A 20,715-nucleotide genomic window follows, 5' to 3' on the forward strand; every position below is an offset into this window, starting at 1 on the left:
GTTATTTTTGGAAATACTTGGAAGGAGAGACAGCGTTGGTCGTATTTTTTTGTTTTACTAACCGCAAAATCGATTTTCGGTCACTTAGTGACCATCCTCAGTGCTTTAATATACAATTTAAATTAGTAGGCACTAGTGTCAACAAGCTTAAAGCGAGTGTTATTGACTTGCACTGTTTGTGAGGTTGTCTCTCTTGGATAAAATGCCAATTTTTTATGAAACTGTTACCATTTGTTTGTAGACTTGTGCTTCAAGCCCATAGATTTCCGTTCAATTCGCATAATTCCTTCGCAGTTTAGAGTGTATGCAAAAATATAAATGCTTCTACAGTTTTTTTGGAAGAAGTTCATTACCTCCAGAAATTCTCCTCCCCCCCCCCCCCCCCCCCCCCATGGCATGGAAGATCTTATCTGAACTCTTACTTCCTTCCATATCTCCAAGGATTTTACATTAATTCGATCTATTGTTTCTGTGTGAAAACTTTGACAATCGTTACTGTGTACCTAGAATCAGTCCGAGAGTTGGAATTGGCTGCTGTCATGTAATGTGGACCATTCGGTGCCACCTCATTACGATGTGTTTGGTTTCCAGGTGTGCCCACTGCCGCAATGCGCCCCCAAGTGCAAACCTGCTTGCTTCTCCTCGTCGGGGTGCTGACCAGTCCCAGCACGGGGGGAACGATTGGCAACAGGGACGACCGTTTATACTTGGACGGTGTGGTTGGCGCAGATCCTTCAGGTGAGGACCCACACGCGAATCGTCCACTTTGGAAGACCAGGCCCGGAAGCTCCCACCTACGAAATGTCCGGGCCAGCAGTCCAGGAGTTGGAGGAGTAGAGGAGTCCAGGTTCACACTGGAGCAGGCACCCACCAACAGTGCACTGCTGCACACCTCTCCTGGGTTGGCCCAGCAGCTGGGGAGCACAGAACCACCAATGGTGTACAGGCCCCTGCTAGACGAAGATCAGCTCGTTGCATTCGAACTCAACAAGTTGAAGACGACCCTGCCGCCACCAACCAACATTTCTGGAGAAGTAACTGCTCCTGTTGCTGTAGCAGTGTCCAACCAGCCTGAAGGTGATACGGACATCTCGTCGCAGGTGAGCAGACATTGCAATAAGGCGGTTCCAATTGCAGCTCAATGGAGTATGATTACGGGCTCAATCTTCTATTCACTAATACAGCTTGTAATTGTTGTTGTTGTTGTTGTTGTCTTCAGTCCTGAGACTGGTTTGATGCAGCTCTCCATGCTAATCTATCCTGTGCAAGCTTCTTCATCTCCCAGTACCTACTACAACCTACATCCTTCTGAATCTGCTTAGCGTAGTCATCTCTTCGTCTCCCTCTACGATTTTTACCCTCAACGCTGCCCTCCAATACTAAATTACTGATCCCTTGACGCCTCAGAACATGTCGTACCAACCGATCTCTTCTTCTAGTCAAGTTGTGCCACAAACTCCCCTTCTCCCCAATTCTATTCAATACCTCCTCATTAGTTTAGTGATCTACCCATGTAATCTTCTGCATTCTTCTGTAGCTCCACATTTCGAAAGCTTCTATTCTCTTCTTGTCTAAACTATTCATTGTCCGTGTTTCACTTCCATAAATGGCTACACTCCATACAAATACTTTCAGAAACGATTTCCTGACACTTAAATCAATACTCGATGTTAACAAATGTCTCTTCTTCAGAAACGATTTCCTTGCCATTGCCAGTCTACATTTTATATACTCTCTACTTCGACCATCATCAGTTATTTTGCTCCCCAAATAGCAAAACTCCTTTACTACTTTAAGAATCTCATTTCCTAATCTAATTCCCTCAGCATCACCCGACTTAATTCGACTACACTCCATTATCCTCGTTTTGCTTTTGTTGGTGTTCATCTTATACCCTCCTTTCAAGACACTGTCCATTCCGTTCAACTGCGCTTCCAAGTCTTTTGCTGTCTCTGACAGAATTACAATGTCGTCAGCGAACCTCAAAGTTTTTATTTCTTCTCCATGGATTTTAATACCTACTCCGAACTTTTCTTTTGTTTCCTTTCCTCTCAATTATTGTGATTTGTAATAAACCCAATACTAAAAACGGCAGCTGCTAACAGATGTGAGTATAATCAAACCATCAATTTAATTAGTCATGTTAGCGAAATACTGACATGAATATTATAAACTGAAGAATGGATGAGCTTGAAGAAACTGGTGTGGGGTGGGATCAGTTGGGGTTCTGAGGATCTACTGGAACACACAATGCATTGCTGATCCTATAACTTATCGAAAGATATAAACTAACAGCCGATAAACCTATGCTTATGGGATTTGTACATGCAGAAAAAACTTCTGACAAAGTTTACTTGACTACACTCTCTGAGTTTCTGAAGTTGTCAGCGATGAAATTTCTGCAAAGGGAGGTTATCGACAGCTTGTGCAGGAATCAAACTGAAGTTATAAGACTCAGACAATATGAGGCAGTAGTTGAGAAGGACGTGAGAATGGTTTGGATCCTAGTCCCTATATTATTCAGTCGGCTCATTAAGCAAGGAGTAATCGAAACCAAACAGAGATTTGAAAAAGCCATCAGAGGTCAAGGAGAAGAAGTGAAATTTTAGAGGTTTGTCAATGACTTTGTCATTCTGTTAGAGACGGCAAAGGACTTGGAAGAGCAGTTTAATGGAATGTGTAGCGTTAGAAAAGAGGTTATAAGATGGACATAAACAACATGAAAACAAGGTTAATGGAATGTAGCCTAATGATATCAGGTGGTGTTCGGAGAATTATATTTGGAAATGAGACCCTGTAGCAAAATAACTGACGATGGTACAGGCAAAGATGATGCAAAATATAAAATAATAATGCCATGAATAGCTTCTCTGAAATAGAGAAATATTATTATTTTTTTTATTTTAACACGTCTACTTCCGTAGGACAAAACTGAGAGTCAAATCTCGATGGGCATGTAACGAGTCAGTTGCTAATGTGGAATACAAATTTGTCAGCAGCAGGTGAGTAAGTTAACGTGGCAACTAAATTTTCGTACCGTTAACCAGCCTTTACACCAAATGTAGATTTTCTTTTTTTTTAATTTCAGTTCAAGGGATAAGCCAGGCGAAGCAAGTGTACTTCCGTTTTCTTCATTATAATTAAGGTTTTGCAATATACTCTGCTCATTTTGTTACTGCTGTATCTGATGTAGTAGAAATCGTAAAACGTAAAGGTCTTTGGTCAGTAAGAACCAAACATAAGGAATAAGAAATGATGAAACCAATTTTGCAAGTGTGATATTTTTTGGGGAATCGTCGTTAATAACATTCTTTCACACTTAACAATTAGACGAGTGTTATTCGTTTATTAAGATCCTATCGGTCGCGAAACTGAAACCACAGTGAAAGTAAAAAATGTTTTATTTGCAGCAGTTAGCTACACTTTCCAACTACTTCTCTACATAGTCGCCGCTCCAACGTAAGACATGTATTGTGGCGTTGTACCAACTTTCCAATACACTCGCCAAAGAAGGCAGCAACCTGCGCTTTCCGCCAGTTCTCTAAACTGGTATGCAGCTCGCTGACTGTGCAAAACTATTGTCTTCGTAGGCAGCGGTTCATGTGAGCAGAATTGAAACTCAGACGGAGCCAGTTATGGGCTGTATGGTGGGTGACCAAACACTTCCCATTGAAAACGCTGCAGCAGCATCTTCACTGCCCTTGCAGAGTGCGGCCGAGAATGGCCACTAAGACGGACACGGGCGACAGTAACGTCACGTGGGCTGCATTACGTCAGGCGGAATCTCTCGCCAGGCCTCTTAATAAACAAATAGGCCTCGCACGTTGTCTTCCAGTTCCGCGTGGATGGTGAAGCAGATGCAAAACGTAGCAAATCTGGGGACGCCGCTGAAGAAAAAAATAATCCTAGCGCTTTTTGTACGAGAGACAGCAAGCACTGTAAATGTAATGCTTCAGTCGCTGTTTGTTACGCTTCTTCCTGGCCCAATATTAAAATGATGACAGTTGTGTTATTAGGGTCGAGTTTCGAGTAGCCACATACCTTCATGTACAAGCTAAATTCCTATGACTGTAGTTGTTTTTTTATCGTAGCACTATTGCAGATTTATTGTGGAGCTTGTCGCCTCATTTTCGGCTATTAGTCACTGAGAGAAAAAAATATCTTTCGTAAGACCTACACTGATGGGGAATATTTTCGCATTGTGCAGGATCAGAATCATCGGAAAACATTTGCTGCATATCGTGATCATGGAACCTCCACAAGCGCTGTCGATTAGGCCACTTAACAGCTAATTGACACAGTGTGAAAGCAGACGCTATGAAGAATCTCTTACGATGCTGTAGCCGTTCGGTGTAAGAGGGATTAGTAGTAGAAGTCGGCAGCACGGGAGGTACTAATACATGGATCAAAGAAATTTCGTTTAAAAAATGGAAGGGCTCCACGTTCGATTCACCGTCCAGTTGGAGATTTTTCTCCACTCGGGCACTGGGTATTGTGTTGTCCTTTTCTTCGGATCGTCATAACTGTACGAAAATCGTCTCATGGGGTCACGTGACAAGTCTAAGCCCATGTAGCTCTGTACTGGGGTACGACTTGATCCTATTGATTATTCTGAACTGTTGCAACACAGTGTCGTATCGTCTTATCCAGAGTTGATATGGCTGCATGGGCACGTCCCGAAAGCCAATTGTATATAAAAAAAAGAGAAAGGAAAAAAACTCTTCTCATGAAACCAGTCGCAGTACCGCGGTCAACGTCTGTGAAGCTTAAGCGTTTCCAGAGCTAATTTAAGGCGGGAGAAAAATGGCCGGCAATGCGTGATCACGTTGCTACGGACGATTTCACGAGAAGCGTTTGCAGACAGTTTCGAATAGCCTTACAAGCGACATCGTGCCAGTTCTTCGGAAAAGGCACAGGTCAGACCCGCCTACAAGAAGGGTAGTAGAAGTGATACACAAAACTACCGTCCAGTATCCTCGACATCGGTTTGTTGTAGAATCTTAGAACATGTTCTGAGCTCAAACATAATGAGGTGTCTTGAACAGAATGACCTGCTCAGTGCCAACCAACATGGATTTCGAAAACACCGATATCGTGAAACCCACTTCACACTTTTCTCACATGACACACTGAAGGCTTCGGATCGAGGCAGTCGGGTAGACGCCGTATTTCTTGATTTCCGAAAATCATTTGATTCAGTGCCACACTTACGCATACTGTCAAAAGTACGATCATATGAGGTATCAAGTGAAATTTGTGACTCGGCTGAGAGCTTTCTGGTACCGAGGATACACGGAGAGTCATCGTCAGACGTAGAAGTAACTTCGGGTGTTCCAGGGAAGTATGTTGGGACCCTTGCTGTTCACGTTGCATACCAACTGCTGACGTGTTTGGGACCGGTACCAGAGAGGACTAATAGGTGATATGGCACGTATACAGAGAAGGGCAGCACGAATGGTCATAGGGTCGTTTGTTGTGTGGGAGAGTGTCACAGAGATACTGGAGGAACCCAGACTATTCAAGACAGAATTTAACTATCCCGAGAAAGTTTCAAGCACCGGCTTTAAGTGGTTACTCTAGGATATACTACAACCCCCTACGCATCGCTCACATAGAGAATGTGAGGATAAGATTAGAATAATTACTGCACGGACAGAGGCATTCAGACAGTCATTCTTCCCGTGCTGTATATGTAATTGGAACAGGAAGGAACCCTAATAACTGCCATGCACCTCACTGTGGTTTTCAGAGTACAGATGTAGATGTAAAACCGATGTCAAAAGTGTGTTCTGGCTAACAGTGATTATTTTGAAGACTAGTATTTTATTTGTAATTCTTGTTTTTCGTTTTGTGAGATAATTCACTGAACTTCTCAGACGCATCTTGCAAAACTAACAACCGAATTCAAAAACATCAAGAGACCTTAAGAGCGTAGTTGCCCCGCTCACTAGTAAACAAAAATACAGAGATGGTAATATTTTAAGATGGGCTTACTTTCATTTCACGTTGATGAATTTCGCCGTGAGCTAAGTAAAATTAACCTCTTGCCTCAGAGACAGAGGGGTAAGCCAGCACGGCTAGTTGCCATGTAAGAGGGTGTGAGATGGGGAAATATTTCCTTGTTTGTCTTCCAGTACAGACAACTCACGGGCATGGCGAGTCGTATCAATGTTGACACGGCAGTAATAAGGATTCGTGAATACACGTTACAGAGACAGTCATCTTAAAATCCGGAACATATTTCTTGCAAGGAATGTGAAATTAAATCAAGGCTGTTGTGATACAACACGACTACGAGAATAATAACATGAAAAACATTGAGTAAGCATTTGTGAGCGTGTCTAATACTGCATGCTGCATTTAAACATAAGTACGATCACTGTCTGTAATCCACTTATCCGTTCACGCGTTCAGCATAACAACACTTCGTCGGACAATTACAGAGTCACTACTTTGCGGTCGCTGAAGTTTGCAGCAACGTGAAACAAAGAACAGTCTGTAGCAAATGTTCCGACTTTTAACGCGCGGGCCGGTCCCAATTTTTGGTTCCTTTATTATAGCTAGCTAGTTTGTTTTGTATAACATAACACACCAATTTACGTATGTTACGAATTAATAACAACATCGGTACTTATGCGGCCCGAGGTTCAGCTCTGCAGTGTCAGTATTGTCTCGTGAGCGGAAAAGTTGCACGACTACTGCTCTAGCTGTTCTAAAAAGTATCTGAATCGTGCCAACACGGCCGGCGCTGGTCGTATACCAATAAAGCACACTGCCTAGAAACCGAAGAGCAGCGATGTGTTCCCACCCTTCTCGAGTTTGTGCAGCTGGGGAAATAAACAGTTGTTTTAAGGGGTATCCTGCTTTGAAGCTGACGAAAAAAAAGCATTGTAACGAGCATTGTATCGGTTTGTTTCAGCACTGAAATGTTTCAGTTGCGCAGACGTCGTTACGTTGTCGAGGAGCGTCTGTGTGGGTGTACGGACATCGAACGACGGGGCAAACAAGGACACAGATAATGAGTGAGTTCTTACGCACAGCTTTCGCGAAGCCCAAGCTGATGTTACGATACGGCCAGAGATGTCGTCACGATACTTGTTCGAAACGCATTTTTGGAAGGGTGCGCTAATGCACATTCTTTTTGGACATGTTGCAAACATGATTGTTACCTCGGCTTGAAGGCAAGGGAGTGTGGATCACACGTGAATACAATAGGACAGACAACTTTTGCTGTTCAGATGAGTGAGCTCTCGACGAAATATCCCCAGGCCACGGGCTTGGGCACGGTTCGGCAGTTCCAGCCGCGCCTGAAATGACCACAACGAAGCGCACACCTTACCTCGCCACAGAACCCGCACTGGCGAACAACCAAGTCCGGTTTGGCTCAGCATCGGTTTAAGAGTACTGAAACACTGCACGAAAATGTCAAGGAATTCTTTGGAGGCATAACTCCTGAGATGTTCCCCAGCACAAAAAGGAGGACACAGAGATACACACACTTCTGTGCAAGACATGATGGTATACACGCACGTCCGCTAGATACATTTTTTCTAAATGTAACTACTTCAGTATACAATAAACTGTTTTGACCAAGTGGTACGGGGTATACTCGTATACCCAGCATCCAGACGTCGCCAGAATACCACGGCTGTACACGGCCGGCACGCCGCAGTACGTTGCACGGGTCGCTCAAGTAGCCCTTCCGCGCCATGCTGTTTTACAGACAGCAAAGTGGCGTCCTCAGCATTGTGGGACCCTGTGACGTAGACAGCGAGGAACGTGGCACTGCAGCTGGGAATAATAAAGCACTTGAAGATCACGGCCGAGTTTTAACACGCCACATCCTGACACTTTCCATTCGCATCCAACATTCCTCCGCCGCACGCCAACATCTACATTTGGCAGTGACGGCTACACTATTCACAATAAATTTCGCAGGCGGTATCCACATACGCCGCTAAATGCACCTACCAAATGGTACGGCTCATAGGTCATCAGATATGACGTCATAAAGATTGAGTTCCGTGACAAACTGCCGCATCGTGCATGGCGTTTAAATTTATTACGTCTTTGCTACCAACTTTATTCGCAAGATATTTTGCGGACAGTATCCACATATGCCGCTGAATGTACCTACACAAGTGCATCATTGTGCATTTGTGTTTTCACCAATCATGGAAATGAATTTTTTTCAGTATTACGCTATACAGTTCATTTTCTGTTTTCATTGCTAACAGAAAATTGGCAAAATGAATATCGGAACAATGCCGGGTTTGCCAGCGAGTTATGTACAAAAACTTTCCATAAAATAATATCGGTGTCCATAAGCCAGTAGTGACTTTGATGCAGACTGCCAAAAACCAAAAGTTATGCCAGATCGTCAAACACATGTCATCAGATTACAACGCCGTGAACGCAACATGGAAAAAACTTCCTATGCCATCGACTCCATATGCTATGCTTCTGCAGCGTCTTGCAATGCTTTCTTACAGGAAAGCGTCCAATTTTTCTTTGTAAGTGCTCTATTTTACAATATTGCTAAAGTTTTCACAGTATCATTACTCACTTCATTGTAATCGCCTGGATTTCAAAAGGCTAAACACAATTTCTCAAATGTTCAAATGTGTGTGAGTTCCTAATAGACCAAACTGCTGAGGTAATCGGTCCCTAGACTTACACACTACTTAAACTAATTTATGCTAAGAACAACATACACACACCCATGCCCGAGGGAGGGCTCGAACCTCCGGCGGGAGGGACCGCGCAATCAGTGACATGGCGCCTCTACCGTGCGGCCACAATTTCTCATTTAGGAACCTTTCAGTGATAGGTGTTTCTGCAGTGGAGAATGCAGCTCATCGAAAATTGCGACGGACTCAAAATAGAAAATAAAACAAATGGTCGTCGTTTTTTTATTAATCAGATAAAACCAGCACAGTGCGGAAACACCAATGGATTTGTTGCAAGCTTCTTTATCATATCGGCACTGCGCACGTCACCAACAGCACACGGGAAATATCACCTGAATTTTGGTATAATGCTGTTGTTTACATTTTCTGTAAACTTTAAAAATGCTAGAATTTGTCCTACTTTTACTATTTACTCATTAGTAACAGCACTGGCGAATGATTTCTGCTGCTACGGATGTAAATCGAAATACGAGGGAGGAGGAACAATTATATATTTCAACGGTGAGTAACACAAAGTCGTATGATCTGCAATGTAATCCCAATGCGTTTGTGGTGTTGTTCTTGTCAGTAAAGAATGGACGAATCTAGTAAACGTGGTAGATCAGTCTTGTATACGTAAAGCCCCTGTATCGTCTAGAAAAACCGTTAAGTTGGAAAATATTTGCGTCAAAGCATCGTGATTTGTTGAAAAACGTTTGGCAGGCCAATCTCGGAGTTCCTTTTCTGTTCTGTCACTATTTCGAAGTGAACCCCACTCGTCGCTCTCGGAACATCAAGGCGATATTTGAGTTCTGCCCACGTAGAGGTCAGCACTGCTGCATCAACAGTTGTGACTGCTTCATTGATTCCTGCACGAAATGTGGCGACGTCATCGGCTGTGTTGTGTACCCGCCCTCCTTGACGTAACACCACAAAAAGAAATCTAAGTGCTTGACATTGGAAGAGCGTGCGGTCCGTGCGATAAGACGATCACGATCCGTCCCCCTCTCGCCAGGAGAAGCGAGTGCCATTACCCGATTTCCCAGAAACTTCGCTCGGTGGAAGAGGAGCTAAAATAAGCGAACACATATCTCGGCTTATCCGCAGAGATTCGACCGTTTCTGGGAAAACGAGCGTCAAAAGTTTCGGACATAATTTAGATCGCTTCTAGCGCGCAACACGTTGACCGCAACTGGTTAAATAGTGGCTAGTTTTTCGTTCTCTCATTTCTGCGTCCTATGTTCAAAACCCGACAAGTGTTTTTATTTTATTTTATTCATTTATCTACCAATGCCCATAGAAGGATGGTACACGAATATTTCTTATAAAGTTAGGGGACACAAGGCGTTATATTAATTGTGAAATTGCAACTGTGTTTTATAATACACTGAAGCTCCAAATAAAGTGGTATAGGCATGCGTATTCAAATACAGAGATAGGTAAACAGGCAAAATACGGCGCTGCGGTCGGCAACGCCTATATAAGACAAGTGTCTGGCGCAGTTGTTAGATCGGTTACTGCTGATACAATGGCAGGTTATGAAGATTTAAGTGAGTTTGCACGTGGTGCTATAGTCGGCACTCGAGCGATGGGATACAGCATCTCCGAGGTAGCGATGAAGTGGGGATTTTACCGTACGACTATTTCACGAGTGTCCCGTAAATATCAGGAATTCGGTAAAACATCAAATCTCTGACATCGCTGCGGCCGGAAAAAGATCCTGCAAGGACCGGAGCAACGACGAATGAAGAGATTCGTTCAACGTGACAGAAGTGCAACATGCTGGGCCTTCAAGAAGTATCAGCGTGCGAACAATTCAACGAAACGTCATGGATATCTGCTTTCGGAGCCGAAGGCCCCTTCGTGTACCCTTGAGGACTTCACGACACAAAGCTTTACGCCTCGCCTGGGCCCGTCAACACTGACTTTGGACTATTGATGAATGGAAACGTGCTGCCTGGTTGGACGAGTCTCGTTTCCAATTGTATCGAGCTGATCGACGTGAGCCGGCCGGAGTGACCGTGCGGTTCTAGGCGCTGCAATCTGAAACCGAGCGACCGCTACCGTCGCAGGTTCGAATCCTGCCTCGGGCATGGATGTGTGTGATGTCCTTAGGTTAGATGTCCTTAGGTTAGTTGGGTTTAATTAGTTCTAAGTTTTAGGCGACAGATGACCTCAGAAGTCGCATAGTGCTCAGAGCCATTTGAACTATTTGATGGACGTGTACTGGCATGGAGACAACCTTATGAATCCATGGACCCTGCACGTCAGCAGAGGACTGTTCAGGCTAGTGGAGGCTCTGTAATGGTGTGGGGCGTGCGCAGTTAGAGTGATGTGGGACCCCTGAGACCTCTAGATACGACTCTGACAGGTGACGTAAGCATCACTTACATCTATCTATTCATGTCCATTGTGCATTTCGAGGGACTTGGACAATTCCAGCAGGACAATGCGACACCCCCGCGTCCAGAGTTGCTACAGAGTGGATCCAGGAACACTCCTCTGAGTTTAAACACTTCCGCTGGCCACCAAACTGTTGCAATGTGCTGTTCAAAAAAGATCTCCACCCCTTCGTACTCTTACGGATTTATGGACAGCGCTGCAGGATTCGTGGTGTCAGTTTCCTGCATCACTGCTTCAGAATTAGTCGAGTCCATGCCACGTCGTGTTGCGGCACTTCTGCGTCCTCTGGGGTCCTACACGATGTTTAGGTAGGTGTATCAGTGTCCTTGGCTCTTTAGTGTATGTGTGTGTATAATATTTTCTGTGGTTACAATCTTCTTAAATTCTCTTTTTCTTATATTTCATTCTTATATCAGTTGTTAATTCTTATAGTTTATACTTACGTTTATTCTTCAGGAAGATTTGGTGCGTTCCCTTGCATGATACTAGTCGAACAGACATTCGAAACATAGAATTTCCGAACACCAAGTGCATTGCGTGAACACAGGTTTGCCACAGTGACATTTCTTCGTATGACTCTCACTCGGGAAGGAATCGTAGTAAACATTGCTTAAGACTTTGTGCGTTGGCAACAATTTCGCGACAAACCACGCACAACGGATCACTTTTCTGGTAACTGGCGCTTGCAGTTGATTATGAATCACGTTACACCAGAGGAATTCTACCGAAAAACAACTTCAAATAATTTTTCCATTCATTTATTTTTTTACCTCATTCACCAGACATATGAGTAGATAAATGAAAAACAAAATTAAAAATAATAATCGGGTTTCGAACACGGAGCGCAGAAGTATAAATCTGCGTCCCAAGACACTCTGTCACCGCTTTCCTCACTGAAAGGCATATAAAGTATCTCGAAAACTTTAACTGTCGTTTTCTCAGAAGCGGTCGAATCTACGGATAACCGGAAGCAGGTGTTCGCTTATTTTGAGCCCTCTTTGACTGAGCGAAGTTACTGGGAAATCGGGTGATGGCACTTGTCGTGTTCTCGTCAGGAAAGAAATATGTCATTCAGCACATTCTGCAGGCCCAGACTCTAATGTCGCGCTGCATCGTGATGCTGGTAGATGGTGGATGGCTGCACCTCTTTGATCTGTGGTAGCAGGAACAGCTCGGCATTGTACAGGTAAACATTTCGCGTTGTGTACCGTTCAGACTACCACGGATGTGTTCTGTGGGTTTTTGGAGCTCGAAATGCTAACGTTTTGGCGTCCACATGTCCAGAAATGTGGAACGCTATTGCTTCATCTCACTGTCAGCCTTTTGGAAACCAGCACGGAGCGCGTGAAAGCACAGTGCAGAGGACGATGGTGTGGCTGTAATGCTTCGACCAATTGCACTTTTGTACGCAAAAAGGCGTAACCGATTGTGTAGCATTTTATGGAGAGTTATTCGTGCGTCCTGCAATTCGCGCGAAGTACGATGAATTGACTTGGGGAGTTGCACCTTCACTCTGTCAACACATTATTGAGACACAAGGGGACGCCCACTTCGGAGAAAGTATTTGACAGTGGCTGTATTTTTTTAACCACCTTACTGTACTTGTTTTTGCTGGTGGTGCCCACCCACGCTGTCGCCGATACTTTCACAGGGCCGTTGTCATACACTGCGCCTTCTCCTGATTTGTCACCATTTTAGTGCATTCCAAGTCAAATCGGCAGGAAAGGACAAAGGAAAAAAATTTGAAAGCAGCCGAACTTTTTCCAACAGACGCACATTCTCTGTCTCGAATAAACTAAACTCCGCCCGAACAGGCCACGAAGGCCCAACGGTACCGTCCGGCCGCCGCGTCATCCACAGCCCACAGGCGTCACCCGATGCGGATATGTAGGGGCATGTGGTCAGCACACCGCTCTCCCGGACGTTTGTCAGTTTCTGACACCGGAGTCACTACTTCCCAGTCAAGTAGCTCCTCAGTTTGCGTCACAAGGCTGAGTGTACCCCGCTTGCCAACAGCTCTCGGCAGACCTGACGGTCACCCACCCAAGTGCTAGCCCAGCCCGACAGCGCTTAACTTGGGTGATCTGCCGGGAACCGGTGTTACCACTGCGGCAAGGCCGTTGGCCTATCTCTAATAAACTGATGAAAATAATTGCAACAGCAAAAAATAATTAATGCAGTGTAATGAAATTTCGAGAACACTTCTGTCTAGGTAACATATGTTAGTGATTAACTTTGGAAGATCAAAGTTAATTGCGAGATAAGCCATTGCAAATGTGAAATGCTGGTACATTAATAACCGGGGTAAACCGCCAAAAGGTTGGACGCAAGCATGCAAAGGTGCATGTGTTGTGCTGTGTTGTACAGGTGCCGGATGTCACTTTGTGGGATGGTGTTCCACGCCTGTTTCACTCGGTCGATTATCACAGGGATGGTTACTGCTGCTGGAGTTGTAGTCTGATGATGTTCCGTGTATGCTCGACTGGAGACAGGCCTGGTGATCGAGCAGGCCAAGGAAGCATGACTACAACAGCGGAATGTGGGTGAGCGTTATCCTGTTGGAAAACATCCCCTGGAATGCTGCTCGTGAGTGGCAGCACAACAGGTAGAATCGCGAGATGGACGCACAACTTTGCAGTCAGGGTGCATGGGATAACCGTGACAGTGCTCCTGCTGTACTGCAGGCGTGGCTCCAGTGTGTCAAGCAAGTTGCAGGCTGCTTAACTGGCCTTCTTCTAGCCAACACACGGCCATCATTGGCTCCGAGATCTCGCTCTCCAAACAGCTCTCGCTTCACACTACTGAAATCGCAAATGGCGGTGGTTTGGGGTCAGTGAATGCACACTACAGGGCGTTTGGCTCGGAGCTGTCCTTGAAGTAACCAGTTTGTACCAGTTCGTTGCGTCACTGTGGTGCCAACTGTTGGAATTCGCCTGCCGCCAGAGGCAGGCAGTGCCACGTGGCCGTCCGGAGTCCGTAATCGCTGCTGCCAGCAGTCACGTACAGTGCCTACGTTCCTGCTACGTCTTTGTGCAACATCGCAGAAGGAATATCCAACTTCTTCTAGCCCTATTACACGACCTCGTTCAAACTCAGTGAGGTGTTGATAATGGCGTCTTTGTCGCCTTAGAGTCATTCTTGACTGACATGAGCTCACCATGCCCAGTCTCAGAGGTAACTAACCCTCACGACCGTTACAGCACGTATCTAAAGTATTTAAAGTAAACCTGATTCATTTCCTCGTGGTGACACTACTGCCGCCATTCTTATGCGGCTGGTGCGAAATTTCGATAGACATCATCTTTAAAATGTAGAAACACGCCTACCAAACCTCATTCGTGTCGCACATCTCCTTCTTGGATTTTTTTTCCGTCAGTTTAGTTTCCAAGTCATGATTTTTGAATTGCTGGTGGAACCTCCTGGATAGCCAGCCTATATTTCCTCTATTTGTGTACAGGTAAACGAATTGTAAGCTGTGTATTGCAGCTGAGTAAAACTCGAACAACAAAAGCAATTGTAGACATTAATATAATGAATACACATTTATTTTACAGCGCAGAAGGACTGAATTTTTCAAAGCAGGCTATTTTGCAGGAATAACGGTGTAAAATTCCCTTGAAAACCACACTGGACCTACATTTATCCATCCTGAACCGAATGGAAGCTGTTTTGAATGCCAACGGTTTAGGCATGGCAACGCTTTGTATTTTTGGTGTTTCAGTATTTTATTTGTTTATATTTGGCGGCTGCTTTCTAAGATTTTTCGAGCTGATTGCCGTGTAGTTTGTTCGATTTGCTGTAATAGTTCATTAATCATCATCACTTAAAAAGTTTTGTGAGCACTGAAAAATGATCTGGCTAGCGAACATTTCTGGGTTGACTTTTTGAGATTTTAACGCCTAACCAATGTGAGTACCACATTAAAAATGCATTTGGGAAAGAAGGCCCATCTGAGGCAAAATTTAGAATTGGTACAGAGACTCAAAATGGACAGGTTTTTCTTAGTGGTGAATTTCATGAAGAACACCCAAGAGCCCGGGTTCCCGGATTCGATTCCCGGCGAGGTCATTGATTTTCTCTGCCTCGTGATGACTGGGTGTTGTGTGTTGTCCTTAGGTTAGTTAGATTTAAGTAGTTCTAAGTTCTAGGGGACCGAAGACCATAGCTGTTAAGTCCCATAGTGCTCAGAGCCCAACACCCAAGAACTGCTGTTACTGATGAAAATATTGACGCTGTTCGAGCAATGCTTGGCGGAAATAGACGGACATGTCACGAATTTATTCGGGCGACATTGGGCATTGGTATGAGTCAGATCCAGACCATTTTACATCATCTATTAGATGCGAGTTAACTTTGTTGTGGTCGACGGATTCCATGTAAACCGATTCCTGATGAAAAACTACGACGCACTGATTGGTGCAGAAAAACTCTGGGGAAAAGGCGGCATTAAAAATTTGGTTTGGAATATCGCTACTATGATGAATGTTAGTTATTGTTATCATCCTAAAGAGCAAAAGTCAATAGGCTCAAATGGTCTTTCAAAGAGATCCTAAGGTTCAAAAAATTTGACTCATCTGCAGTACTAGCAACAAGGTGGATGATAGTTTTTTTTCTCTAAAATGCTACTACAGCATTTGAAGATAGATGTACAATTACTCCCGATTGGTGCATATATATCGGTTTACCACAAATTTTTGAAAAAAGTTTTTGCAACGTGTGTACAAGGAAAAACAACTTCCCATAACAGCAACGCATCGTGCCATACAGCAAAACCGACAGCTGAGTATCTAGATGCCCTAAAAGTCAGCACCATGGTCCTTCTACCATAAAGCCCTGACCTACACTATGTGATCAAAAGTATCCCGACACCTGGCCGAATATGACTTACAAGTTTGTGGCGCCCTCCATAGGTAATGCTGGAATTCAGTATGGTGTTGGTCCACCCTTAGACTTGATGACAGCTTTCACTCTCACAGGCCGCGCCGGATTGGCCGAGTGGTCTCAGGCGCTGCAGTCATGGGCTGTGCAGCTGGTCCCGGCGGAGGTTCGAGTCCTCCCTCGGACATGGATGTGTGTGTTTGTCCTTAGGATAATTTAGGTTAAGTAGTGTGTAAGCTTAGGGACCTTAGCAGTTAAGTCCCATAAGATTTCACACACATTTGGACATTTTTGAACACTTTCACAGGCATACGTTCAAGCAGGCGCTGGAAAGTTTCTTGCGGAATGGCAGCCCATTCTTCATGGAGTTCTGCACCTGTACTGAGGACAGGTATCGATTTCGGTCGGTGAGGCCTGGCATGACGTCGGCGTTCCAAAACATTCCAAAGGTGTACTATAGGATTAAGATCAGGACTCTGTGCAGGCCACTCCATTACAGGGATGTTATTGTCGTGTAACCACTCCGCCACAGGCCGTGCGTTATGAACAGGTGCTCAATCGTGATGAAAGATGCAACCGCCATCCCCGAACTGCTCGTCAAGAGTGGGAAGGAAGGTTTTTTAACCACCAGTGTAGGCCTGTGCTGCCATAGTACCACGGAAAAAACAATGGATGCAAGCCCCCACCATTAATAAACGATATAAGCTCCCTTCGTCTTTGGAGATAATATGTGTTAATTAATGATTATTATGTTGTAGTTGACTGTGTATATCGAGACTTAGTTCATTGTTAAATGCAGTGGTGTGGTACTAACTGATGGAGACGCATTAAGAACTGGTAAAATTTAATTTATTTCCTTTATCACACTGCACAAACATAAACACACTATTATTCAAACTGTGTGCCACTACTTTAAACATAGAGATAAATCCTTCGCTACGCAACCGCCTTTGGCTCACGCAGCCTTCACCTTCCACAGCCTCTCAAGAACTGCCTCTGCTTGCGACTTCTGGCGCCACAGGGCATCCAAAGAACAACCACTTACAGACACTACACACCAGTACCCTCACAACGACCTCACCATAACACCACCGCCTCCGCACATTGCTGTTGACACTACACACACTGGCAGATGACGTTCACCGAGCATTCCCCATACCCACACCCAGCTAGCGGATCGCCACATTGTGTACTGTGATTCGTCACTCCACACAACGTTTTCCACTGTTCAGTTGTACAATGTTTACACTCCTCACATCAAGCGAGGCGCCGTTTGGCATTTATCGGCGTGATGTGTGGCTTATGAGCAGACGCTCGCCCATGAAATCCATGTTTTCTCACCTCCTTCCTGTCATAGTACTTACAGTGGATCCTGATGCAGCTTGGAATTCCTGTGTGATGGTCTGGACTGATGTCTGCCTATTACACATTACGACCCTCTTCAACTGTCGGCGTTCTCTGTCAGTCTACAGACGAGGTCGGCCTGTATGCTTTTGTGCTGTACGTGTCCCTTCACGTTTCCACTTCACTATCACATCGGAAACAGTGGACCTAGGGATGTTTAGGAGTGTGGACATCTCGCGTACAGAAGTATGATGCAAGTAACACCAAATCACATGACCACGTTCGAAGTCCGTGAGTTCCGCAGAGTGCCCCATTCTGCTCTCTGACGATTTCTAATGACTACTAAGGTCGCTGATATGGAGTTACCTGGCAGTAGGTGGCAGCACAATGCACCTAGTATGAATACGTGTATTTTTGGGGTGTCCGGATACTTTTGATCAAATACTGTAGCACCTTGTAATTATTGGTGTTCCCGAAAATTAAAAACAAAATTCCTGGAAAAACCAGGTTTCTGAAGTGCATCAGGAGGAGTGGCATAATTTCTTTAAGGACTATTTCCACCAAAAGGAAAAAGGTATTGGTGCTAAATGGAGATATTTTTAAAATAAAATTATTCAAATGTTTTAACAACTAATCCTTGTTACATTTCGCAAAAAATTTCATTGACACCCACATTTGGAGCTTTTCCTAGTGAATCTTCCATAGCACGTAGAACTTGCCATATAATTGTTCTTATGCCTTATCTAGATCTATAAAGTACGAGCAAACATTTCGCTTGTTTTCTCGAGGCTCCTAAATTCCTGCCTTACTGCACAAATAGCATCAGTGGTTTCCTTTCCTCCTGTGAATTAAAACTGACTACATCATTCATTACTGCTGTTATCTTTTCAGTGTGTTCATTAGACATTCTATGTATTGCTTTATTATGTTCTTCCATTCGTCGTTTAACTCCTCTGCACGAAATGCAAACAGCACGCTATTGTCAGGAAAATGAAGGTGGTGCACATTCGTTTCATTAACAAACATTCCAATGCATCGATGCAACATAAATGCTATTAAAAACTCAATACAGTACTTCGACAAAGAGTGAGGTAGTCAGGACATAAGTGTCAAGAGAATGATTGGTAGATGGACTGAAGAAGTTGTTTGCTGGATTGCGAGAGCTGTACAGACCAGGATGGCAGGGATGTATGTGGTAAGTGGTTCAGTAATGATGACTATGATATGGTCATAATTTTTTTCTCAGTTTAAGGACACGAGAAGTTCCTCTCGGACTGCTGAGAATGACTAATCTGATAACTCATCTGGATTTCTCTTTCAATTCTGCGTTCTAGGCGCTTCAGTTTGGAACCGTGCTGCTGCTACGGTCACAGGTTCGAATCCTGCCTTGGGCATGGATGTGTGTGATGTCCTTAGGTTAGTTAGGTTTAAGTAGTTCTACGTTCTAGGGGACTGATGACCTCAGATGTTAAGTCCCATAGTGCTTACAGCCATTTTTGAACCATTTTTTCAATTCTGCGTTTCTCACTATCCTGCTGGAGTCTAATAGGACCTGTAACACTGATGTGTACTAACAATGAAAATCTGAAATTATGTGACATCTTTTATTAAAATCAAATTAAGCCAAAATTCACTCCTGAAAATGTTCCTACATCCTGTTTTTATTCTGCAGCTGGCAGAGCTGCTCAAAAGCATTCTGAGCGAGTCCGAAGACCAAGAAAAATCGAGGACGCAGCAACCGAGGCAGCCTCCCAGAGTCGACGTCACATCAACTGGCAAACCACCCGAAATCCACGAGTTCCGTCCACAACTAGAAGACGATCTGAAGAGTGTCCTCAAGCTCAAACCACAACAGCCGCAACTCAATGCTACCGTGTACCTGCCTCTGCAGCAAACTGCAAAGGTGCCTGCGAATGACTCCGAAGAGGACTTGAAACACATTCTTCCGACTCTCGAGGAGACACTTGGCAGTGTTTTGAAAGACAGTGAGGCTGAGGTACTTTCGTCGACCAACCGGCCGGTACTACCACCATTACATCCGACAGTGACGGACACCAAGCAACCGCAGCTCACGACGGAGGTGCCACTGACTGATGCTGCAGAGGACTTGAAACACATTCTTCCATCTCTCGAGGAGGCACTCGGTGGCATTTTGAAGGACAGTGAGGCTAAAGTACCTACCACAACCGGTCACTCAGTGATACCACCAGCACGTCCAACAATGACAGACAGCAAGCAACTGCCGCAGACAACAGAAGTGCCACCGACTGATACTGATGAGGACTTGAAACACATTCTTCCGACTCTCGAGGAGGCACTCGGCAGCATCTTGAAAGACTGTGACGTCAAGGTACCTACCACAACCAGTTGGTCAGTGATACCACCGGCAAGTCCAACAACTACAGAGAACAAACAACCACCGGAAACGACAAAGGTGCCACCGACTCGTGCTGAAGATGACTTCAAACACATTCTTCTAGCTCTTGAGGAGGCAGTTGGCAGCATCCTGAAGGATAGTGAGGCTGGAATATCTAGCACAACCAATCAGTCGGTGCTACCATCAGCACATCAGGCAACAAATGACAGCAAACAACTGCTGAAGACAACAGAGGTGCCGCTGACTAGTGCCGAAGAGGACCTGAAACACGTCCGTCCAGCTCTCGAGGAAGCACCTGGCACCATCTTGAAGGACAGTGTGGTCAAAGTACCTACCACGACAAGCCGGCTATTGTTACCACCTTTATCTCCAACGACAACAGACAAAAGACAACACTATTCAGCAGTCCGGCCCCAGCCAGAGGACACCGTCCGACCCATTCTGGAGAAAACTCTGTTGGAGCAGGAAGCAACTGCGCAACGGCAAACTTCTCCACCATTTGTCTGGCACCACAGACCACCGAAAAAAAAGGATTACAGTTTCGATAACTTCCTGCCAGAGTAGGAGTGAATGTTCAGGGATATTTTGCAGAACAGTGACTGTTCTCCCAAGATGACCTCATAGTTACTTACATGTTCCACAGTGCAATCAGTCTGTCTTCAGATAAGGAGCTTCTCTTCCAGGCAGTTAAACCTATCTAGCAGGATGTGCTCAATATCCAAAATTTGAGCCAAACAAACAGTAGGCATAGTTGTCAAATGTTTGAGTGACACTGGCAAACACTGTGAACCAGATAGCTACTGTCAGATGGGGTTAAGCTGACAGAAAAGTTAAAACGGTTTGAGATTTAAAAAAATTCCCAAACCCAATGATTGGTAGAAAGGGAGATTATTTTATTTTGAAGTTAACACATCGTGGTTCAATGTACAGTGAACACATTATTTGTGTATGTTCACAAAGCAAATTTGTGGTCGCATTTTCTTGTTCTTAACCTTTCTTTGTATGTTACTCTGAAATTTGTATTAAAATTTACTCATCATGTCA

General features: G+C 44.5%; 1 protein-coding gene and 1 pseudogene across 2 annotated transcripts in view; one reads left to right on the forward strand and one right to left on the reverse strand.

Annotated features, from left to right (window-relative positions):
* Positions 1 to 20,715, forward strand: part of LOC126291606 (uncharacterized) — a 73,502-nt gene extending 52,787 nt beyond the window's left edge. Inside the window, exons 2-3 of one of the 2 annotated variants that reach the window (XM_049985141.1) lie at positions 592 to 1,100; positions 18,967 to 20,715. In XM_049985141.1, coding sequence (XP_049841098.1) covers positions 609 to 1,100; positions 18,967 to 20,235 — 1,761 coding nt within the window. In that variant the 5' untranslated portion in view covers positions 592 to 608 and the 3' untranslated portion in view covers positions 20,236 to 20,715. Of the gene's footprint in view, positions 1 to 507; positions 1,101 to 18,966 lie in introns of both variants that reach the window. The other variant, XM_049985142.1, reaches the window with a different exon arrangement.
* Positions 13,080 to 13,197, reverse strand: LOC126292352 (5S ribosomal RNA; annotated as a pseudogene).

This window comes from Schistocerca gregaria, chromosome 9, assembly GCF_023897955.1.
Source record: "Schistocerca gregaria isolate iqSchGreg1 chromosome 9, iqSchGreg1.2, whole genome shotgun sequence".
NCBI classification, from domain to species: Eukaryota; Metazoa; Arthropoda; class Insecta; order Orthoptera; family Acrididae; genus Schistocerca; species Schistocerca gregaria.